Below are 23413 nucleotides of genomic sequence, written 5' to 3'. Positions count from 1 at the left end.
AATTCTCTTCTGCACGTCAGTGGGTTGATCTAAGTCTCAGGTTTATCTTGTATGAAGATAAATTTGAAACGTACCATCAGAATGTGGACAGTAACACCCTGTTAACCTTTTGCCCACCAGCTCTGGAAGGGATGAGTCTCATGTGATATTTACAGGTGGTATCAGTGCCTACAAACTTACAGTGGGATTGGTACCTCATCTACTGTAAGAACATGCTCCACTTGGAGAATGTCCTCTCTATTTTCCCCACACATAAGTCTTTTTCAAAGAGTATTAAAAAATGAGAGAGCAGGGTCGTCAAGAATCCCAGAGCCAGGATATCATAGTTACTTATCTCACTTGTGAAACATTGGAAAAGAGAATAAATCAACAAAGTAATTGCTTCACCTGGCTGAAAAGAAAATACAGTCTCTTTTCCAGGAATTACCAACAGTTTTGATTACCTTATTTGAGCATCTCTGCATGTGATCACATGTGTTGAATGTGGTCTGCAAGTGTCTGGCTGTGACAGGGTCAACACACTCATCCTATCCAGAACCAATATACAGAGAAAAGCAGGGGGAAGCATCATAAAATGACTTGCACTGTACCACTCAAATAGCATTCACTCTTAGAGTGTTGTTTTCAATTTAAAATCTTTACTATTTAATTTTGGTTTTCCAATTTAATTATTTTTCACTCTTTAAAACTATTTTATTTTTTTTTTCTTTTTTTTTTTTTTTTTGCCAAAATTTTCATTATTTTAATTATCTGTTCCATGGTCTGGGATCCCCTCATTCTTTATTACTGTGGGTACTGAGCACCAAATCTAGCAGAACTTCCAAGGCAGAGTGGTATGGTACAGCTGAAGACTGTGAGTGTGAATTTGTTGGGAATATCTGCAAAATATTATCACCTTTTCCTGGAGTCAGAAACATATATCTGTTGAGAACTTTCTTGTTACATGATCTTGACACTGTGCCTGAAGTCATCTCAGCTGTTGTGAATTCATTTCAGAGTCACTTTCTTATTTCATGCTGCTAAGTGAGCACTGCTCCCTGCATTCAGCACTTCCTGGGAATTTCACTGTGCTGTACTTGTCAGTGAGCCACTGCAGTGCACTTCTCCCTCCCTGCAGTGAGGCATATGGGTTTGAAATTGCACTGTGCAGGATAGCTCTGTAAGTTTTCCCCTCTGCCACTGGTTTCATGTTAAAAGGACAGGGCTAACACAATCAAATGCCAAGATATGAACAGCTGGTAGCCAATGGAGATGAACCAACAACCACACAAAATTCATGGAAGGTAAAAAATTTCTTTCAGTCCAACAGCTACTACCTATTGCCTCTGAAACTGTTCTGTGGCCAAAGAAATAGGCAGTTTTCTCATTTCATCTGGAAGCAAACGCACTATACTGTTTCCAATGGAAGCAGTATAGTGCATGTGAACAACTTGAAAAAAACCCTGCAGTTAAAATTTTCCAAAATTAACACTCAAAATGACGCGCAGTCTCAAAAACAGGAGAAGTAAAAATAATGAGAAATATTCTAGACACTAGGTGATCATACAGCTAAGTTTAAAGCTAAGTGTTATGCAGCACTGTTCTTAATCTCTGGAGATGGGGGAGGGAGTGTACTAAGAATGTACATATTTACTTCAGGATTATAATTTAATTTAGAAGCTAACATGATCATAAAATGTGCATGCTAGAGTTTAGTTTTAGGTCAGAGTGTTAAAAAATATTTCTACCCTTGATTTTAAAAACATTAGCCCAAGTCATGTAGCACAACCTCATTTTGATCATTCTGGGTTTAGAAAATGCACAATTACTGATGCTGGCAAGAAGTCACACCAAGGGCAAATGAGATCAGTAAGAAATAAAACTGCATGTCACTAGCAAAATAGAAACTGAAATGAATAATCAAATTGGCAGATCATTCATGCAGCCTAGGCAGCAAAGTCCAAATAAATGATCCTAAAAGCCAAAAAAAGTCCTCTATAGCAAGCGCTTAAATCATCAATTTGAAAAAGTTTTCAGCACAGAATGTTGCAATAAGTTTCATAATACTTAAAATATACAGTGATTTCATAGCTTTCACTGCTGGCCTTAGCACAGTAATAAATCTGCAAAAACCACAAAGTAGGAAAAAATTTATTTGAAACCATTAGACATATGTATTAACAGGGAGGATTCCTTCCCCATTTCTTTTCTACACTGCCCAAATTTTAGAGTTTTTGTCAGCATCTCTCCTGGTGGAAGCAGGGCAGAATTCTAGGATGTGAAGGTGAATAGCTGCAGCAACACTCCCATGTTCTTGAATGTTGGGTTACAACTCCTATAGGCAGTAGCACATATACAGGAAATGTAATAATGAACAATCTCTGGCATTGAAAACATCTATCAATTACTGCAGCACTGAAGATGATGACTTCCAGCTTATTTGACGGAATAACTTAGGGTAACTTTTGGTGGAACCAGTAAAATGCTCTTAATACACTTATGTACATCAGTACCCATGTTCAGTCAAAAGCATTTAAAGAAAATAAACATTTTCATTTTTCTGTAAAGGCTTCCATTTTTCCCTCCTCACTCACTTCTAAAGAAGTGAGCATGTCACGGGCACAGACAGAATATTTACACACATACCAAGAATTCAGTGAAAGAAAGTGAGATAATGTGTAACACCTACATAATTGATCAAAGCCTATATCCTGAAAATTCCTCTTCTTTTTCCATCAGTGGCAGTATGACAATGCATATTAGCATGAGTGTGAGTCCACCAGGCACAAATAAAAATAAACACCAAGCAATACCTGCTCTGGATGGAAGTGAGGCTTAAGCCCTGCTTAAGCACATTATCAAAGTTTAAGGAAGATCATAGATTTGGCAAAAGAGATAAGGTCTCCTTAAACCTTGCTCCTGCTATCTAAAATATGATTACATTTTAGACACTTTGCATTAATTTCTACACTCTTGTCCATAAAAGAGTATATATTTTATTTAGGACATATTTTATTTATTATTTTGGAAATAACATAGATGTAAATGATTCATATGTACTGCCCAATTATTTCAATGCTTAGGGTTAAGATAGAAGGAGAAAATTTAAGCTGTTTTCAAACTATTAAAATATTTCTCATGTCTGTTTGCCTACGCTGATAGATAAAGGAAGGCAGGGATATAGTTAGGTCTCTGGAAAGAGTACCAGGAGCATCAGCAAATAGTGGAGATGTAGCTAGAAGAAAATGTAGTGCAGAAATATAGATTGCACTCAGTAGAATTCAGGCCATTCAAACCCAGCACTTGTTTTTTGTATTGCACAGCACACCAGATGAAATTCTGTGGCCTACTTGTGCATAAGGTTGAAAAAGATGACTGTAATGGCCTGTTTGGCCTTCAATCCCTGTGTCTGATTTTCCTTTAGGCTACACTTTTGCCCTACTCTGGCCTATATTTAGGCATGCTTAAAAGCATTTTTCTACTGCTACAAAACAGTGAAGGAGTTTCAGAGTAAACAAATCATACCCCCAGATTCTATATAACTTCAACATGAAAGTATTTTTAAGGAATATCTCTTACTTCTTTTTCCATTTGAAGTCCTTCTGCTCTGATATTTCTCTCAAATACTTCCCTCTTCTCTGTCTGTGGATTAGATTTTCTATACACAAGGATGTAGTCAATCCGACATTTCCCATCTCTAAAATATAGTCCGTTGGTTTTGTTCTTATCAGGTACTTCCTGCAAAGAGAAAATCAAGAATTTCAGTAATGTTAATTTTCCTTGATAATTGCTGCATTGCTGTTGGCATCATCGGTTTTCAGTACTACTCAACAGGAGAGATAAGGAATCACAACAAGCTGTTGAAGTTTCAGGCTCTTCACATACAGAGCTTCTGATTTCATTTGAGAGGAGCAAAGACTTCCCTACTTAAGGGGATCTCAGGGGGCATCAGGAGGTCTAAGGAAAATGCGTGGACATATGGGGATGGGATAGGAGAGAATAGAAAACACAACCCAACCTCCCTCCCCCACTACTTTCCATAAGTTTAGGAACAATTTCTTATAAAATAAAGCAGAGATTAGTGTTACTGAAGTGTAAATTTAAAATTAAGAACTTAGTATGGTTGAATGTCTTTGTACATGTGAAAAGAGTAACCACTAACATTGTCATTATGGTTTACTGTAGTGAGACACAGTGCAGAGATTTTCTTTACTCTGCCCCATAGGACACAGAAAACAATATAAAGGTTCTGTGGTGACCTCACCATACGTCATCAAGCTAACTACTGAAAATTCCTTGCTTAAGGAACAGCTGAGGATGGAATTATTTGGAAAGAATTATTGGTGTGTAGGTGTGGCAGCACATAAAATCAATAAAAGCAATAAATACTGTCTCTTTTCTTTATATATTAAAAAAAAGCCTGTTCAAATGTTTGTTCTGACCAAAAAACTCAACTTGATTTCATTGTTAATAAGAGGATGAACTCTCCTAAGATATAAAATACCAAACTACTGGTCTTTTTCCAGTAAGTCATGAGATGAAATTCTCTGAAGATCCTCCTCACAATTTAACACTACTTCTACATTATACAATTTCTGCCCAGGGTTAAGGCCTTCACTTTCAGGCAAGTTGAAATTGCATGGCAGTTTGCAATGGTTGGAGCAATGGTCTCATACAGGAAATGTTCACTGTGAAGGATATACGAGAACAAACAGCACTCCCTCTGAGCAGTATAAAGGGCAGGGACCTTCAGGAGCCTCAAGATCAGTCCAGCTCTAAGCTGAAGGGAAGGTTAAGCTAATTTACCTCTGTTTTTCCAAAACTCACTCTGCTATTCCTGACAAAACCAGCCCTGCCCTATAATACACAATCAAGTCTCTGAAAAAAAAAAAAAAGAATATTTTGACTTTCACATCTGGGGGAGGGAGGGCATTCACAAATACTTTCCCCATAAAATAATTGCTTCTGAATTTAAATCACAAAGTGAACATTATCATAGGAAAAATTATTTTTACAGGAAAACCCCCCAAAACAATTTTCCCATTCAAAGAGTTTAGTATATGCTATCTTTCTGATTCTCAGCAAGCATTTTGATTAAATGGAAAAACCAATGAAAGCATCCCAAATGTCCCATCCCCTTGGTACATCCAGTTCCCTAAAGGAAGAAAGGAATTTTTTAAACATTCTTTCATTACGGTGTCTAACTCTTGACACAACTTAGGGCAGACTTGATACAGTGGAACAGTTCTTAGAGCCCAAAAAGAAGGCAAGAAAAAGGATTTAATCTCTAAGGAAAAAACAGTAGCAAACTATTTATATCTATACTGCATATCATGCTGATAAATGATATTATCAAGATAGGAGAAGTGTTTTTCATAGAACATTAAATGTGAAAACAGCTCAGGAGACACATTTTCTCTTTTTCCACTAAAAATCTCTGTTGAGAATACATAAAAAAAGCCCTAACAGCCCCCAAGGGTATTTGAGGTTATTTAAATAGAGGAAGGGTGTTGCAGGATATTTAGAGGCTGTGGGTCAGCTTGGTGGTCCTGTTGTGATTTCTAACCCTCCTGGCAAGCCTCCTCTTCAGTAGTCAGAGTCAATATGTGGTTTTAGTGTAATAGGAAAGGAGCTGTAGAGAAAAACAATCCATGCTGAGGATCTGCTGTGTATGCTATGTAAACTTAAGGGCTCACTTTGGGCCCACTGTAATCTGGTCTGAAGATTTACATCCATAAGGAATACAGGTTTAAAATCCAGCACTGCTCTGGACCACAAAGAAATCATGGGTAGGGGGAACTGAGAGTTTCACTTCAAATGTACACTCCCGATCTGAACTCAGACCCATCCTGAGAGTACCATAAGGAGTGTGTCCTTCTCTGCATGCAGGAGTCACTCCACTGGAAAAATTGATTTGCCCCTTGCTATGTTTCTTCTTTCTCTGAAGAAAATTGGTTTGCCCTGCACTGACTCATCAGTGCATGCAGAACCTTGTATGAGATTCAGCCAAGGGATTTGGCTTGTTGGACTTCAAATATGACTGCCCAGGACAATTACTTCTCTTGGGCTTGTGAAAGACTACCAGCTACAGTACTGTAATTTTTCTCTCAGAAAGGCAGCTTGGACACCCTTATCTGTACTTAAAGATCCTTTTAATTTTAGGAGCACTGTGTGTTGAAGCCAGACAGATAAACCCTATTAGACTGTTACAGCCTCTGGGAAGGAACCCTTTCTCTGGCTCTCTGTTACAGACTCTAAGGCAACTTTATAGACTGAGTCTGGATTTTCAAGAACTCCTGAGGATCTAACATGATACTGAGAAAGTCAGGGCTGGTTCAGCAGTGTCAACTTCAGGACTTGTGCATCATCCTAGTATTGTAATACTCTGGCTTATGCTATGCCAGACAGAAACTTGTCCTACCTTCCTCCAGATATTGCATCTCCCTTACCTGTGTAACAAAATCAAAATTCAGTTTTCCTAAACAGAGGAAGAAAAAATATATAGCACTAGATCTGACTTGTTTTTGGTGAAAAAGTGGTGTCGTCATGTATGTCAAACCTCCATTCTTTCACCTAAAAGAGGATGCTGGAAGAAAGTAGAACAGTGAAGACTTCACTCTAACAAGAAGCTCAGCATTTCCGTCTATCTTTATGACTGTGCTGTAATACAATACATGTTGTATAATTTGCACTTGTTTTCCAAGGAATACAGCAGTTTTTATATTCTCAGGTGCTCAGCTGGGAACCTTCAGCATTCACACATGACTCATATACATGCATATGCTAGGGGAACTTTAGGCTGAGGGGCTTACCCCCATATATCCATACAAACCATACAACATCTGAACAGTGTATCTTTTCCTTCTAGAGTTCAGCAGGGACCAAGTACTTTGAAACTCTTTTTGGTAGGCTGCAGCATCCCTTAAGTCCCATTAAGACTTTCAATTTTCACCTTTTTTCCCCCCATCTTATACCTATATGTGACCTACATTGCTATTTTCTTCAGCTATGATTACAAAAACACCCCTTAAATCTGTTTGTATTCCTCAAAGTTTTTCCCTTAAAAAAAAAGAACACATCTAAGAGAAAAAAAATAGGTTTTGAGGTATTGTTTTTTCAATATCATTACATTAAAAGCAGCATGTCCTTCTGATCATTTTATGTTATTTTTCCCTCTTTAACTTACAAAAATCGTGTGCCTTTCACCTGTTCCTTTTTGTTGCAGACCATATGGTCCATGGTCCAAAAATGCAACAGGGGACTATCATGTCAGATTAGCCTATTAGGGTGCAAGCAGGCAAAGAGAGTCCTTTGTACATTGTACAGGAAGCTAAGGAAGAGCTATGATTAAAGAAGATGAAATTGTGAGCAAGGTCAAACATATTCAGGGTGCCCTGAATTTTGTTGCTTTAATTATCTGTCTAAACATTCGAGGAGTGCAGCTCTCTATGGGCTGAATTTCTAGAACAAAGAAAATCTCTGTCTCCCTCCTCAGCAGTGTTGCAGAAAAGAATTTGCACCACAAAACCCTCTAGCTCTTTTTCTAGCTCTGAAAAAGATAATCTCTAATTGCCTCTTCTAAACTCTATCAAAACTAGTAAACAAAAGAGGGTCAGGGCAAGGCCCTCAGCAATGTCCTGTGGTTTTCTGCTCTTTTTTAATTACTAGCGTGGTCCCTGCCAGTTCTGATCTGTTCCAGTCAGCCCTCTGCAAAAATTCCTCAGGAAAAACTTGCAGGTAACCTCAGACCAGTCTGGTAAGGTGCCTAGATATAGCTCCATTCCTGAGGTGGAGGAAGGGAGAAAAGTCTCTGGTCCCTTCACTTGCTGAGGAAACAACCATGACATCCATGGGTGTCAGGGCAGTGGGAGGCAAAATTAAAGGGCATATTGTTCCTTTCTTCATAAAAGACACAGGAAGAAATTAAGACCCAAATTTTCATCATGGGTCTGTGACACTTTGCGTGCTTTAGGACAGATTTTAAAAGGGATTATGTTCTCAATATTTCCTCCCTGGTATGTTCTCTGAATCACCATCATGCACCATCAGGTGATAATTGTTCCTCATTGGAAGGGAATGTGTCTCATAACTGACACCCAATGCTTCTCATGGGAGTTGTAGAAAATTCCCCTCCACACTCTTTCCCCTTAAAGGATGGATACAGGGAAAACTTTCCCAGCATTTTCAGAAGCATTGAAGCCTTAGATTAGTATAGATGTTTCACTGAGGGTGCATGAAGTCAAAACTTTTGAATTTGAGATATTTTGTAATTCAGCATTATAATCTTAGAATGGGAAACCAGTTCTCATTGGAAAGATTAAACACAATTTGATGTAGAGAATGAGATTTAAATCAAATTACATTTATTACATCTTTATAATGGGCATGAATAAATATTGTTTTAATAATTCTGTGTGTCCTTACCTCTCCCACAACTTCCAGCCTGCTGGCATCATCAGAAGTACTGGTCAAGTTACCATGGTGAAGCAGGGAATCATCATCTTTGGAAGGGCTGTTCACACCTTCTAACTCATCAAAAAAAATGTTGACATCCTTAGCTACTAAAAAACAAAAATAAAAATATACATTCAAATCACCACTGAACCAAATGAAGACAGCAAGTGTAACCCATCAATAATTTCAGTTTTTAGTTCTGGTATAATTATATACTATTTAATCTTAAAATCTGATGAGTGTTGTTGGAATGTTTTCTTCATCAATGAGCCACATAAAGATTTAGGACTGCACAACGCCCCTCTGATGAAAAAGAAACAATTTGCTGTCACAATAAAACAGACATCAGCTATCTTCTCAGCTTCTTTTGGGGCAAATGGCTTAAATGACTAGCTTCTGGATTAGTATTGTCTCTGGAAGTTTTTTAGGAGGCAGATTTTTAACCTGCTATACAAAGTGTGAAGTTCGAAGTTGTACAGACCCGTGGGGCAGCCAGAGGCAGAAAGCCTTAAATAAATACTGTTTCTTGAAAGGCATTGAGTAAACAAACCTGGGCAGATATTCCTCTTTTCACAGTTTGGCATGTTTTGATGCATATAAATCTGACACTTTCAGATCCACCTACCACACAGCCCTCAGTTTTGAAGCAACTGCTTACATCTACAGATTTCAGCTGTGGTAAACCAACCCTGACAAAAAGTAACAAAAAGTACAGATATTAAGCTCTGGAGTAACTGCCAGATGGGAGGAGCAGGGCAGGCAGGTTCACTCTGCACTCCATGCACTACAGGTCTGGTGAAAAACATGATGAAGAGATGTGTGCCAGGAGAGGAGAAATGCCTTAGCTGAGGATCACTAAAAATGCTTCAGTTGTGGATGGACTTTAGCTCTCCAATCTCATGCCTCATAGACAAAATCCAAAATTATAAAAGTAGAGTTATAACTGTTAGAAAACATCTCCAAAGGTCCTAGCTACTGAGCCTCTTCCACTGACTACAGTGGGAGCAAATATCTCATAATCTTGACAGAAATTAGTCTAACCCCATATCCTTATTCACATTTCTTGCAAGCTTGACTGACTTTTGGAATCATTGTTCTTTTGTGCAATAAACTCCTGTTGCTTTTGCTTGTCCTCAGTTCCCCTAATTTAGTGACAGGCAATTGTAATTCCTGTTGGTGAGAATCTATAGTAACAGCCAAAATGCTCTAATTGCTGGCAGCATCTTAGTTCCATTTCTAACTACTGGCTGCAGGTGTAAAAATCCATTCCCCCACTGTGGAGGGACTGGATAGCTGCCAGAAATTAACAGCCACTAACTGTTCCCAGCGATCATGAACATTTTGTGACCTCCTTTTCACCTTTCCCTTCTTCAGGGGTCATAGCCCAGTTTCAGAATCCTTTTAAAAAAATCGCTGATGATACCAACTCCCCAGTCTCTGCAGGTGGCCTATTTTTCATGCTCACAAGCAGGAGAGTCTTATCCATAATATTCATCCTTAAAACTGACATATGTTGCAATTTAAATGTACTACTCTTTCCCTGTCAATCATGAGCATGGAGAAAAGTTTTCTTCCTTTTTGTACGTGTCATTTAGAGCATCTAAAGTCTATTATTACATCTGTAGGCAATGAAAAAAGAAAACCCTATCAGAATGTTCAAGAATCCTTCATCTTCATTTTCATGCATAAAATAGGGACAAGGTTAATGAAAGACATTGTATTCTTAACTACAAGAGTTTTGTTTGGAAGATGACTAAAAGTTCCAGAAACAACAGAGAAGTCCTCATGTCCAAATAATAGGCTAATGTGCTAAGCTAAGTGCCATAGTTTGTAAGAGAGATTCTGAGTTTCTGGTCTTGTTTAGTTATATATGATGAAAGCCTGCAGCTCCTCAGTGTCCTACGGGAAACCACAGAGGCTTTAGGAGGCTTAAAAAGCAAGAAAGAGGTTCCAATTTGTAGCACAGGTAGCAGTAATATTGCGGATTTTTCTCCCACCTTCATTCATTTCAGTCCACAAAAACCATACTAGAGATGCTTATAAAAGGGAGGTGAACTGCCACAACAAACCACAGCACAGCCCAACCTCATGTCCTTCGCTGTCCCTACTCTTTCAAAAGTCACAACTAGAAACATTCCACCCCATCAGATAATAATGCAGATGTAGATCATGACCACATTTTGCACACATGTTCATATGAGAAAAATAAATCTCAGTATTCAAGAGAAAGAATAACTGAAACAGAAAACATTTTGAATTACTTGAACTTCACTTGAAATGAAACCCATCAGTGCCTCCACGATAGTGACACTTGAATCTGTGTATGGTTAAAACCTCAGTATAATCTGAAAATAACTGTGGAAAAAAACCCAAAAAATAATTAAACAGTGGAGCTTTCTGAAGATTATTCAAGATACATTTATCTGTTGCAGACAGCATCAATGAAAGCTGTAAAAATGAAAATTTTGCCTGTTCATTGTACCCGAGGGAATTGAAACTATCTTTGTTCTGACATTATCACTGCTTTGGTATAAAAGATGTGGCCTCTGGGATACTGGAATTGCTGCTTCTTGAAGTGCTGGTAATGCTTTGGGTTGCAAAATTCATAGTTTTTAAGTGGATATTTTGAGATACAGAGTTTGGTGTGTATGACAGTGAATGTGTCAGTAGCCTTGAAACACAGAATTACTGGATTATCCTGAGGACTTGTGAGGAGCCAAAAAAAAAATCTTATTTTAAGATAATTTTAAAATACAATCCATCTCAGCAGTGAAGAAGTTGGGGAAGCAACTCTCATCTGGTTAGTGAAATTAGGTACCAGGACTTTTTCAGATTGCCTGCAGTGGAAAATTGTTTATATCAGAGATACACAGACAACTGGCATGTTGGTTGGTCACTACAGAAAATATGGGCCCCCAACGTTTGCTGAGATAATTTTTCTACCCCAAGTCTCCTTATATTCTTAAAAATAAGTTAATAAAATACTGTTCCACAAAATTAAATAGATAATTTATATAGCAATTCCTGTTTGCTTTACATTAGTAATGGTGATGGTACTTCCAACAAAACTCTCCTGTTGCTTGTAGGTTGCTCAGCCTTTCCCCTCTACGGGACTGAACACCTCCATAGCCAAATGTTGTTAAAAGGATGATCAGGGCTCCATCTTTCTTGTCCCCCTCAGACCCTGACGTGCTTATACCCACAAATGTCTTTAACAGAATGATATATAATGATATATAAAACATACACATAAATGTTATTTGGGAGACACATTGCTGCTGCTGTACAGCCAAAGCAGTGAAATTTAACAGGAATACAGAGCAGCACATGCATTGCTACTGGAGATATTAAGAATTCTCCCTCTGGTTTTAGATCAGCTTAAATATGCAAACTCTCTTCTCCCCCTCATGCTCTATTAAAAAAAAAAAAATTAAAATGACTTGATAATTCAGAATCCCTTGAAGAATAAAAGAAAAAAAAAAGTGGGTATACAAATATTTTTTATCCCAAATATAGTAGAACTACATATTCTAGAAACTGGATGCTGATAAATTCTGAGCAGGAGACCACACACCATCGCAGTGGGTCCACAAGTCACTTCAGATCAAGATGCTGATATAAAGTAGGACTCAAAAAACAAGAGAACTCTTTTAACTTTCTGAAGGTGGATGCTGAAACTGAAGTGCCTAAAAATAAGAACTTTCATTAAAAATTGGGACCTGACTGTGTTATTGTGTGAGAAGATGGAAACATGCTCAGAGTCATGCTTCTGTTGGTTGTCATTTTATTAGCAGAAGTCCCACCAAGCCATCAAGTATACTCTCACTTTGGAAATGCTAGCTGAAGAGCAATACTCCAAGCTTATTTTAGCAAGAAAAAAAATTATTTGGTTTCTAAAAGCATCATTCAGTGCTAAAACCTGGGAATAAAAGTAACATTGACTGTTCAGAGCAACTACTCTAGAAGGAATATTTAGATATGTTTATCCATATTAGAGGGGATTTGCAACAGACTGCAGGTGACAACATCCCCCATGGCACACAACAAGCCTCTGCAAAGTGGGTTGTACAGAATTCCTTCTGTCTTTGATGAAGGAGATGTAGCTAAAGGACATAGAGGTTAATTTCCCAACAGCACCTGCGCCTGGATAAAGAAAAAACACTCTCTCCCAGGCTGTAAAAGCTGCATCCTTCTCAAATGGCTTGTGAATAATCCATAAATCAAAATGTTAATTCTTGAAACACTCCCAGATTAAATTGCTTATCTATGTTTAGCCCTCTTGTCTATTCACCTCTGAAAGACTCTGCAGTGCCTTTTCAGCCTTTCCAGTCTGCATCCGGACTGCCCCCAGGCCTAAATCTGGGCTGTGCTGGTGTGGAGAAGGGAGAATACAAAACCTCACATTAAGATTTCTGATGGGAAAAAACTTTTTTTACTTTTTACATCAGAAAACGTTGAATTCATCCTAAACCTGTAGCTTAGGTAATAAGGTGATTCAATTTCAAATTATTACCCCCATTATCTAACCTGAGCATTTTCCTTCCACTCCCAAACTAGTACCACCACTAAACAGCCTGATTCTACCACGGTATGGTTCCTTAGTCATGTGGCAAATACCAGGCAGAGTCTGGGTTTTTATACATTCTTTAGCACTCTAAAATGTAAGCTGCTGTTTCTCACTCTAGAAAATTGCTATATCAAACACCCAGTTTAAAATCAAACTGGAAAATAAGGAAGCCAGGAAGCCATGGCTTGCATTTTGACTCTCAGCCTGCATAAGAATTTCAAACTATTAGGAAAAATTCTTAAAATTGCAGATTTTATTGGATTCCAAAATTGCATCTGTTTTGGGTAGAGGGGATGTCTTCCACCGTTATTAACAAGAGTAGCTCTACTTCTAGCACAAGTGCTGAGATCATTCCACAGTTGGACTTAAGAAGGGTGACCCAATTAATTCTTAGTCCACAGCCCATCACACATAAAAAGAGATAATTCTGTGCAGCATCAAAGGCACATGGACGTTCACTTGTTGTAACAACCTCATGACTCTCCCAAAAAATACCAGCTGCAAAAATGTGAATACAGCCCAAAACTTTGGAAGAACTGGAACTTCAAATCCACTATTCAAACCCCAACTGCAGCATTTTAATAATATTGTTAGTTCACACAGCTGCTCAGGAGTGCAAAGCATTGAATAAACTACCAGGAATCTTATTATTTCTGATTATGACTGCATAGAAAATATATACTGCTGGAATCCTTTGGTACACAGCAACTCAAATCTTTCTATGACTTCTCTGATAGTAAAAGATATCTTACTAGCCTCCAATAATCCATTGAACTTCCTGAGAGATTTTAATAATAGATACTTATCATTCAGTTCATCACTTTGTATCTGCCTTCAGTCATAATTTCAATACATCTCAATTGAATCTTCTACTGTAAACACAATTTTGCATCCAAGGAAGAACTTACTTTCTTGAATTGCATTAAGAATTTCTGAAAAGTCCACATCTGTCTTCTGTATGTCTGGCTTTATCCATATTTGCGTTTCCAGCTGGTTAACCTGCAAATCCTCTCTTCCTTCTGAAGAAATTGAAGAGATTGATGGGGTTTGTGACAGTGCAGTAGAAAATCCAGCCAAGGGGCTTCAGGTGAGGAAACATACACATTGAATGAAGGTATTTCCATTTTTCCTCCTTAGCAGAACCAAATTTTCTTCAAACCAAGGAGCTTCAGATAGAACATGGACTGACTTAAAGCTAAATAGAATGAAAACAGCAACATTCTCTGCTATCTGCAATGATGCAGAGTCACCACTGGCAAGTCCCTCATTCCAGGTGGCCATTGCTGCCATGCCATGAGCATCACCTCACCATACCATCTACGAAACCAGTTCCCAAATGTGAAAACAAACAAGAGATGTTGTTACAAATGACACAGGAACAAACAGACTAAAACAAAACACACACACAAAGTAAGTTGCAGGACAGAAAACAGTCATTAGGACAAAAAGAGCATGGACAGCAGGTTCCAGATGCAGGGCACTGCAAGATCTTGTATGGCAACCTGAAGGCATGACATAGCCTTGGAAGCAGTCCAGCACTGGAGTGCATTTCAAATGGATTCACATTGGTATGTAATGGTTGCTGTTTAAAAGCATTGCAGAATAAAAACTTATTCTGGTGGGTCATAGTTTCAAATCTATTTACACACAAAAATAGGCACAAGATTTGCCCATTTCGGTGCTCTTTCAACATTAGCAAAGAAGGCAGGAAATTTTGAAAACAGAGGAAGGTGGCTGCATATTGAGAGCAGACAGAAAATGGCCAAACAGGCACAAGATGCTGGCTACAGGGTATTTGGATACAGACAGAGAGAAAGAGGGAACTACTGGGAATACCTCTGGTTTTTGAAGATTAGCAGGAAAACCTTTCACAAAGGCATCTGTTAGACATGATGCTCTTGAGTACCTAAAGCACAGAGTTAGCAGAGACCTTCAGTGGTCAGGGTGATATCTGGGGAAAGAATTAATGGCAAAAAGGCCGAGGTAGAAGAACAAAACTTCAGGTCATTCAGGTTACTATGCTTCACTAGAAGCTATCACTCATGCTTTGGAAAGAAGCACTTTCCTTTCATCTACAGGCTGCCTATAGCAAGATGCTCTTATTGTGAATTCTGAGCTAGTCCATTGTATTTTCCCCTTCTTCTTGCCAAATTACTATCTCACTACTGCCTTGATGGGAGCGACAAATAATATTCCTAGGCACAAAATTACTCAAAAGTGCTTTAGAGGCCCTTCTTCACTTTTTGGAGTACAGATCTCAAAATAGGTACACTTTGACCAGCTTCATCCTTTTTTATTTTTCAGTGTTAAAATATTAAAAATTAAAATTATCTCGTGCTTGCTTCAGCGTATTCTTTTGTTCCACAGCAAAGATTCACTGTTAACATCAGAGACAACTCCCCTTGTAGATTGCTGCAAAGCGATCTGTCATAGCAGCAGCAGGAGTCAGCATTTAATGATGTACAACAAAGAGAATTTCTTAAGTGAGACAACTGATTATTCATACAATAGCAGCCTCAGGAAATCTGCAGATGACCTCAGAGATGAGAGGCTAAGATTCGCCCCAAAAGAGATTTCTAAGGCCCAAGAAAAAATACTGCAACTGCTGAAAAATACAGACAAATATGACAGAAATAGAAAAGTAATCAATGGATAGCAATTCATCTAAGCAGCTTTGCAAATTATATAATTCTGTTTCTTCTTAAATACTCAGCTACTACTTTTAACACCATTTCACACTTGCATCCTCACATCCAAGAACCCTTGTTCTGCATTTCAACCCTAGTTAGAGAAAATTAATGACAATAAGGACAAATATAAAATACTCTTTCTTCCTTCAAGTCCTTGTTACATTTAAGCCACAGTTCCTCAGAAGAGATGAAGGCAGCAGGATCCCTGCAGCACTCCAACAGATCTGAACTAATTGGGCCAGGGAGAAAGGAAGTGGCAGTCACCTATGGAGGTCCCAAAGTGCTGATATCTGAGAGACTATCTAACCATAGACCTGTTAATAAAATTAAACTCTTGGAGAATGTACACAGCTGACTTCAAAGCCCCTCTTTAAATAACAAACCCAAAATGCCTAGGAAGTGGTCAGAAAATGACCAGCCTAAATCGGACTGTATTTCAGACAGTGAACTCAAGACAATTCTGCTGCATTAGAATTTCCTCTCCTGTATTTGATCCTCTAGCAGTATAGGGAGCTTTCAGCAACACACAGAAATGACAGTGTTCTATGCTTGTCTGATTCACAGTAACCTTAATATCTGCACAAGTATCAGATTAACAGCATCCAGTCTGATTTCAGTCAAAATTGTAGGGGTAATCTTCTACCAATCATTTGTGATAAAACACACAGCTAATTACAAACTTGCCTTCACCAACACAAGGGAAAAAAATATCTACCAACAGCATAGCTTTTATATTAGGGGTTGCAGGAAATCTTTCTTCTCCCATGACCTTAATGATGTCAATAAAGACTTGAATTAGGGCACTTGGGCTTCTATCCTCCTTCCCCTCTGTCAGCATCTACTTTTCAGGTGGGACTACTGCATTTTTTTAGCTGAGAGAAACACCATCTATGTGGTTGGCTGTGGACTGGCCAAATTAATGATTTCTGGCTTGTTGTCAGACAGAGGTTTTAAACCAGCAGCTCTTTGGAAAAAGCCACTGTGACCTCACCCATGTTCCAGAAATTTATTTTCTTTGCCTTACCACAGATCTTCAATACTACATGCAAAGACAGTATCTGATGCCACTGTTGCTATTGATGCATCACTCACCTGCCTTTAGCATTTCCTTCTTGCTTTAGCAGCTGCTGATTTATGTTTTATCAATTACATATCCCAATAAGTAAAATGTAAGCAATATTGTCTGAGAAGATGAAGAAGACTCGCTTTCCACAGAAGTATGAGAAATAGACACACACAAAACTGAAATAAATATTAGATTTAAAAAATTTATGGTTTTTCTTTTGTAAAGATCAGCCTCAAATTTTTCTCAGTTTATTGAGACTTTCTAGGTCAACTGAAATAATATCTTAAATTACCTCATGGCACTCCTCTGATTTACTTGTTGATGCATAAAGTTGTGCATAAACTAACATACTTTTTCTTTTATTTGTCTTGTAGGGTCCCAATTAATTAGGTTAGGAAAACAAACAAGATTTTTAAAAGACTTAATTTTAGAAGCTGAATGAGAAGGCTTGTTCTCAGTCAGAATTTTAACATACTTCTAAATATAAAAATGACCAAATGTATCAGAGAAGCAAATTGTGTACTAGCATAGTTAACACAGTACTGATGCTAAACAAGGGCATTCCAACTTGTAGTGAAAGAGATTTGCCATGTGGGTGGATGCTGCTTTCACAGAGCCATCTACCTCTAAGAGGGTGATACTTAGCAAGAACAGATATAATTCTGACATGACCAGGTTTGTTTTATTACACTAAGTACTGCATGTAAGTTCTACAGAGAAGTTGTTCCTTCTTAGCAGACCCTTTAAAGCAAGCTGAAAGCTGCTGTGCATGGTGCTCTTTTCAGTCTAGGCCAACCCATGTCAACAAGGGATAAAGAATCATCCCTTCAGGCATATTTTTAATGGCTTCTTCCTGTGAGTTCTCAGCAGATCATGTGCATCAAAAGCAGAGTTTCAAGGGGAAACTGCATTAAGCATTTCCTATACATGTTAGTCAGGGATCTGCATGTGTGTGTGCAGCACAGCTTTACTGCTCTCAGCTCTGGCACTTCTCACATCTGTGACAGGAGTGGAAACAAAATGCACACACAGCTGGCCTTCCCAGGACCTGCCCCATGACTGCACTGGACAGCACAACTGCAACTGATGAAAATCATTTTGGTTCAATTATTGCTTCAGAAAAAAACCACAAGCTGTTCTATGACTTGTAGAATGTATGCAAATATATATTAATATACACATGTCTTCCTAGCAATATAAAGTTGGCTTGAAAGCAGTAGCTCAGAGATAGATAATTATTTCATTAAGTGGAAGGCTGATGTGTCAGTCTTTCAAGTCTTTCAGAGAGAGCTGCTTTTGCTACATTGGTCAGAAAGTGTTTTCTGTCAGAATCTACATCACGTTCTTTTTTGTTCCTCACCAACCAGTATTGCTATATTCATGCTGCCTAGGCATTTTTCTCTCCTGCAGCATAAGGTAAATACTGTGCACATCAAATGCACTTCAGTGATTACATTAGATAGCTTTTAATATATCAAAATTATTTAATTTTTTGTTTCTGCCTTTAAATATCTTAAGTACAGTAGTGCAGAGTTTCACAACACAAAATTATCATTGCTAAGTATGTTCTCAGAGCAGGATGCAGAAACATGTCTTGTGTCCTGCCTTGCACTTCCTCTCCTCTACACAGAAGAGAAAATCTTTGTTTGCAAGCTGCAACTTTGGTTCACCAGCCCAACACTTGACTCCTTTCTGGAAAAAAAAAAAAGTTACCCAGAAACTTTCCTTCCACCCTTGCTCCTTGCCAGCAGCACTAAGCTTCCTCTACCTTACACCTTCAACACAATTTCAGATTTCTACAAAGGATGTGGGGTGTGTGTGGTGAGTTCCCTTCTCCTTTCATTTTGATGCTTTTTTCCAGTTCTGGGCTCCTTTTGAAAATGGCAGTGGGGGTAAGGCAGGAATACTCATGTGTTAATTCTCTGTTTCTGAGAACTTGCTGGCATATTTTTACATGTAAGGCAGTGTAACATCAGAGTAAGACTAGCTGTCTGCCACATCTACACATGCACATGTAATGACAAACTGGAATATCTTAAAAGTGTCAGTTTTTCACAATACAAGGTACCTCCTTTTACCAATGTATGTCACAGGATTTGCCCCATGTAGCAACAAGCATCCACATTTTTGGAAAAGTGTTAGGAAATGTTAATGATACACATTGAGAGGCCTTTGGACATTTCTGATTTAAGACAAAGTACCCCATAATAATAGCATTAACACACAATGTGTTTCCAAGACTGAAAAGACTGGGTACACTGTGGAATCACTTGCAGACCTTTGAAAATCTTCTGACCTTGTAGATTGCCATAGATATCTATAAATACATAAGAACTTCCATATAACTTTTGATATTCTTTATTGGTTTATTAATTACCTTGAAACAAAAGTGTGTCATCTATCACTGTTTGGTATAGCTATGTACATCTTCTTCTAGTATGCAGAAAACACCATTTATCTTAATGGATTTCCCATTGTTTATTAATAAAATAACATTGTCTGCCTGTTAGCATCCAAGTGGAGTGTTAAAGCACAAAAATGTCTTTTTAGTTCTGAAAATTATTGGAACAAAAATATAGGTCTTCTTCATTTTCAATGAGAAAGCCCAAGGGAATTAGGAAAAAAAATTCAAACCTTAAATCATTCTGGCTAAATTGAGGTACCTATGCCATAGCTATCTGTGCATGGTCATGTCAAAGGCATAGCAATAAAAATATTGGAATTATTTTTGAAAGGCAATTTAAAAATATATTCACTTTGCATTGAAATGCATGTCACATGCAAGACATGACATATATTTAATTATTATTAGAACAAACTCTTTTCTTATCTTCCAGAAGCAGTAGTAGTGAAAGGGATATTTCTGAACACTTAATATTACTGATTTATCACAGACGATGGTATTTTGATGGCATATGGTGTTCACTCTTCCCTCCATGAAATCCTGGCTGGCATCAAACTCAGTTTGTGCCATTTACCTAGAGATGCAGGGAGCTCTATGTTCAGCACTTGCTCTTTTTCTTTCATGCTGTGAATGCCTTTTCCAGAGACAACCATAGGAAAAATGGACAGATAACCCTTGGTGCAAAGCAATGCCTTGAAAATGTCCTCTACTGTCACAACAGCCTGAACACCAGACCATAGGACAGGGTCCTGATTGCCCTCAACTCTTGTATTTCCAATTCCATCACTGCCCAGAATGAGCTGTTGAGTGCTGTCAAACCCACCACGGCTGTGCTCCTGTCATCAAGGGGGAGACACCTCTTAAGCAGCAAATTTGAGCAGGACAACAGCTGCAGAGAGCTGATAATCCATGTCTGCCACATGGGCAGAACCCACATGGGCAAACTACTGGACAGCTCTGCAAAAGCTCACAACCTCTTGCTTCATGTCCCATCCATGCTCAGAAGATGCCTCCATCTTCTGCTTATTGAAAGAACCCAAGTGTTCACACTGAACACAAGCATATCCCTGTGACTAACATTTCCAATCACTCTGCTCTGTTTGGCCCTGGTTCAGATTCCTCAGCAATCAGTAGAGGAACAGAGTTGCACAACAAGCCTTTGGAATTACGTCCTAAAAGGACTTCAGTGATCATACAAAGAGACAGGGCAGCAGAGTGTCTCTCCTATGGGGAACAAAGCTGCCCTCTTCAAGCGTCACAATGCCTGAGATGGATGTTCACAAGATATACTCTGAAAATGGCGCAAAGCCATTTAACGTATACATAACTACGTATAACTAAGCAAAGACATTTCTCCACAGCTGTATATTGCAAATAAGGATCTTGAAAGAAATCTAAGATCTAAACACATTGAGCAATCCAGTCCATTTTCTACTACCCTTATTCCTCTAAAAATTATACTAAGAATGATTGTTATCTTCTCCTCTTTTCTCTTACCTCTCCTCTCTTCCTCTTTTTATATGTGAGCACACATATAAAAACACAAGTATCAAAGATCACCATCACATGTGATCTTCAAACATTTGTCCATGTTTGAAAAATCAAACTACTTATGAGTGATAAATCCCTTTACAAATATCAGAAGTCATTACCAGGCCATTCATAAAGAGGAGGAGAGAAAAACATTTGCTGAACAAACAGTTTAATGCAAAATCCTCATCCAGTTCTCTCTATTGATGAGACAAACAGAAAATATGGCTGCACAGGGAACAATCTAACAGAAAACTTCAGTGCACCAAATATTTACTTTATTATAATGTGGGACATCAAGACAGCTTTAAAAAGAACCCAGGTGTCTCTTTCAGGTGTGTTTTAATGTAATGTAACAACCAGTTATACTCACATTGTACCACAGCACTGCCTTCACAGTCTGAACATAAGCTGGTAATTAATTCTGGCAAAAAGTACCAGCAGCTAAACCATTTGGGGAATTTCAGCTGTCCTAAGACTGCTGAGGAATGAATATAACATAGGATTGTGAAAATGATTATCCTGAAGATAGGATAGCAGAACAGGAGTCTATGCAGGGCAGGATCCTATTTCTGACACTAAGTGCTTAACCAAAGGGAGTAAGAACGGTGCAAGTACATCCAGTCCATCCCCAGTCTGTTCCTTCCAGTTTGGAAAGATTTAGGGATTTCTGGAGAGGAAGGTTTTATTTGGATAATAAACATTCCCAGCTACCAACCTGCCTTTTCCCACAAATCTGTTCCTTCTATATTCTACATCACTTTTGAGTTAACAGGTCATCATCAAATTCCTCCCTCCCCTTTTTACTTACCTTGTTTCCAGTTTTCATGAGCTAGGGGGCCTGCTCCTCAGTTACAGCATCATAAGCCTTTTCCCAGGCCAGGGCCATGAAGCCCAGAAATCCACTGCCATTGTAAAGTCTTCCTTACTTTTGTCTCAGACAAGAGCTACCATGCAGACCCCATTAAACATACCTTCCTGTACAGAAACTAAACACAGATCAAGGAATCCCACCCTAGTCTATTACAGAGAGAGGATATAGTTCTGACCTACCAGTCTGGGTGTGTGGAGACATAATTAGGGAGATGTTATGATAAACAGAATCATTCAGTTACAAACTACAGTGGAAGAATAGGACCAATATTTGTAGAACATCTTGTAAAAATATTCTTTCTCAAAATTTTAATTTGTCTTTGAGAGAACCTTACAAACAGCAGGAATCATGCCCTTTATACTAGTGCAGCTGGCCTTTCTTACATTGCCATGCAACCTACTATAATTACCAAAATCTGCAAAGGAGAAATAGAGCGCTTTGACATTAAAATGCATGGAGTAGTATTGGGCTGTTCACATAAGATGCCTACCCCAAAGAGATTATTTTCAGCAACTGGCACTAAGCAGAGTCCCCCTCACAAGCAGTAGGAGAATACTGGAATAGCAAGGGTCATAATTTTCAGGCATTCTGGCAACACAAAAGGTGCAGTTGAAAAAATGTGCAGTTTTGATGATCCTTAAAAATCTTTCATCAGTGTAATAGGTCCTGATTTCCTTTTCTGTGTTTGGTGCATTCCCAAAGCAAGGTCTAAACAAAGTACCAAACTCTGGTGGCATCTCCCTTTTTCTATTTTAACCACCCTGAATGTTACCGGTAATGAAGAAGACCTCAAAAAGTCAGATGCTTTGTGCTCTATGGGACCTCTAAAACATAAAATAGTACAGAACTGCACTCCCAAGGATGGGAGCAGCAAATATTGTACCTCTGTGAAGACACACAGAGGACACATTTGCTTTCCTGAGACATCCACCCACTCATGGCACAGCAACAGTCAGAGGTCTGTATGACCCAAAGGAAGTTCCCAGAAACAAAGGACACATTAGAAATGACTTCACCTTTTTGCTTTGCTGCTGCTCTTATGCCTGGTCTAAGCTGTGATGAGTTTTATGCAACTCTTTAGGGCTTTTTGAGCTTTTTTGGGACCACAGTACATTGGTTGGAATTTCTAGTGGGTCCATTAGAATCTGAGAAGCACTTACCTGTAGCACGTCTACTCATCCAAGGAATAAACTCCCCCTGCTGATTTGTTTTGTTTTGGTTTAGCTTGGGTTTTTTGTTGTTTCTTTGGTTTTGGGTTGCTTTTGGATTTGTTTGTTTGTTTGGGTTGTTTTTTACTTTTTCTTTTTTCTTTTTTTTTAAATTTATAATTATAAAGGAATGTCTGGCAGAATTTTGAGATATAGAATGAACCAGCAGACTTGGTCTTAGGAAAGCGGTCTTGCTATCTTTTGGACTTTGTACAAACCTTTTGTAGAAATTAATAACACTATGCAGCCCTATTTTAGTTAAATCCCTTTTCCGACTTTAAAAGCGTCTCTGCCAAAGTAGAAGCTAGTTTGTTCCATCTTTTGACAGTCTTCCTGCAAGAATCTTTCTTTGGAATATATGTAACATATTTAACATTAGAAATAGAGTCTTACATAACGCTAAACCCCTTTGAGCAAGAACTATAGAGCTAAGAAAAAGTCCCATTTTTCAGTCAAGCATTACAGGAACATAATAACTGATTATTCAAAGTCTCTCTCACTGTTCTTTGAATTATAAGTTTTTTTTTTTAGATTAAATGGGTCATTACTTTCTCAGAAACTTTGCAAAATTTTATATATTGTCTTTTTTTTTTCAGAATAGAATGGTCAAGTAATTTTAAAACAGCTATGTTACACTGGCC

General features: G+C 38.3%; 1 protein-coding gene across 8 annotated transcripts in view; it reads right to left on the bottom strand.

Annotated features, from left to right (window-relative positions):
• ANO4 (anoctamin 4) overlaps positions 1 to 23413 on the bottom strand; it is a 179222-nt gene that overhangs the window by 92829 nt on the left and 62980 nt on the right. For 5 of the 8 annotated variants that reach the window (XR_010438667.1, XM_064702154.1, XM_064702156.1 and 2 more), the window contains 3 exons: positions 13909 to 14019; positions 8404 to 8540; positions 3559 to 3717 (listed from right to left, as the gene is read on the bottom strand). Coding sequence is in view for 7 of the 8 variants with exons in the window: in XM_064702154.1 (XP_064558224.1) it covers positions 3559 to 3717; positions 8404 to 8540; positions 13909 to 14019 (407 nt within the window). In the remaining variant the exon portion in view is untranslated. The remainder of the gene's footprint in view (positions 1 to 3558; positions 3718 to 8403; positions 8541 to 13908; positions 14020 to 23413) is intronic. The other 3 variants (XM_064702155.1, XM_064702157.1, XM_064702158.1) reach the window with 3 other exon arrangements.

Source organism: Zonotrichia leucophrys, chromosome 1A (assembly GCF_028769735.1).
Source record: "Zonotrichia leucophrys gambelii isolate GWCS_2022_RI chromosome 1A, RI_Zleu_2.0, whole genome shotgun sequence".
In the NCBI taxonomy this organism is placed as follows: Eukaryota; Metazoa; Chordata; class Aves; order Passeriformes; family Passerellidae; genus Zonotrichia; species Zonotrichia leucophrys.
Note: the sequence above shows the minus strand (reverse complement) of the source record. Positions and strands in the feature narration are given on the sequence as shown.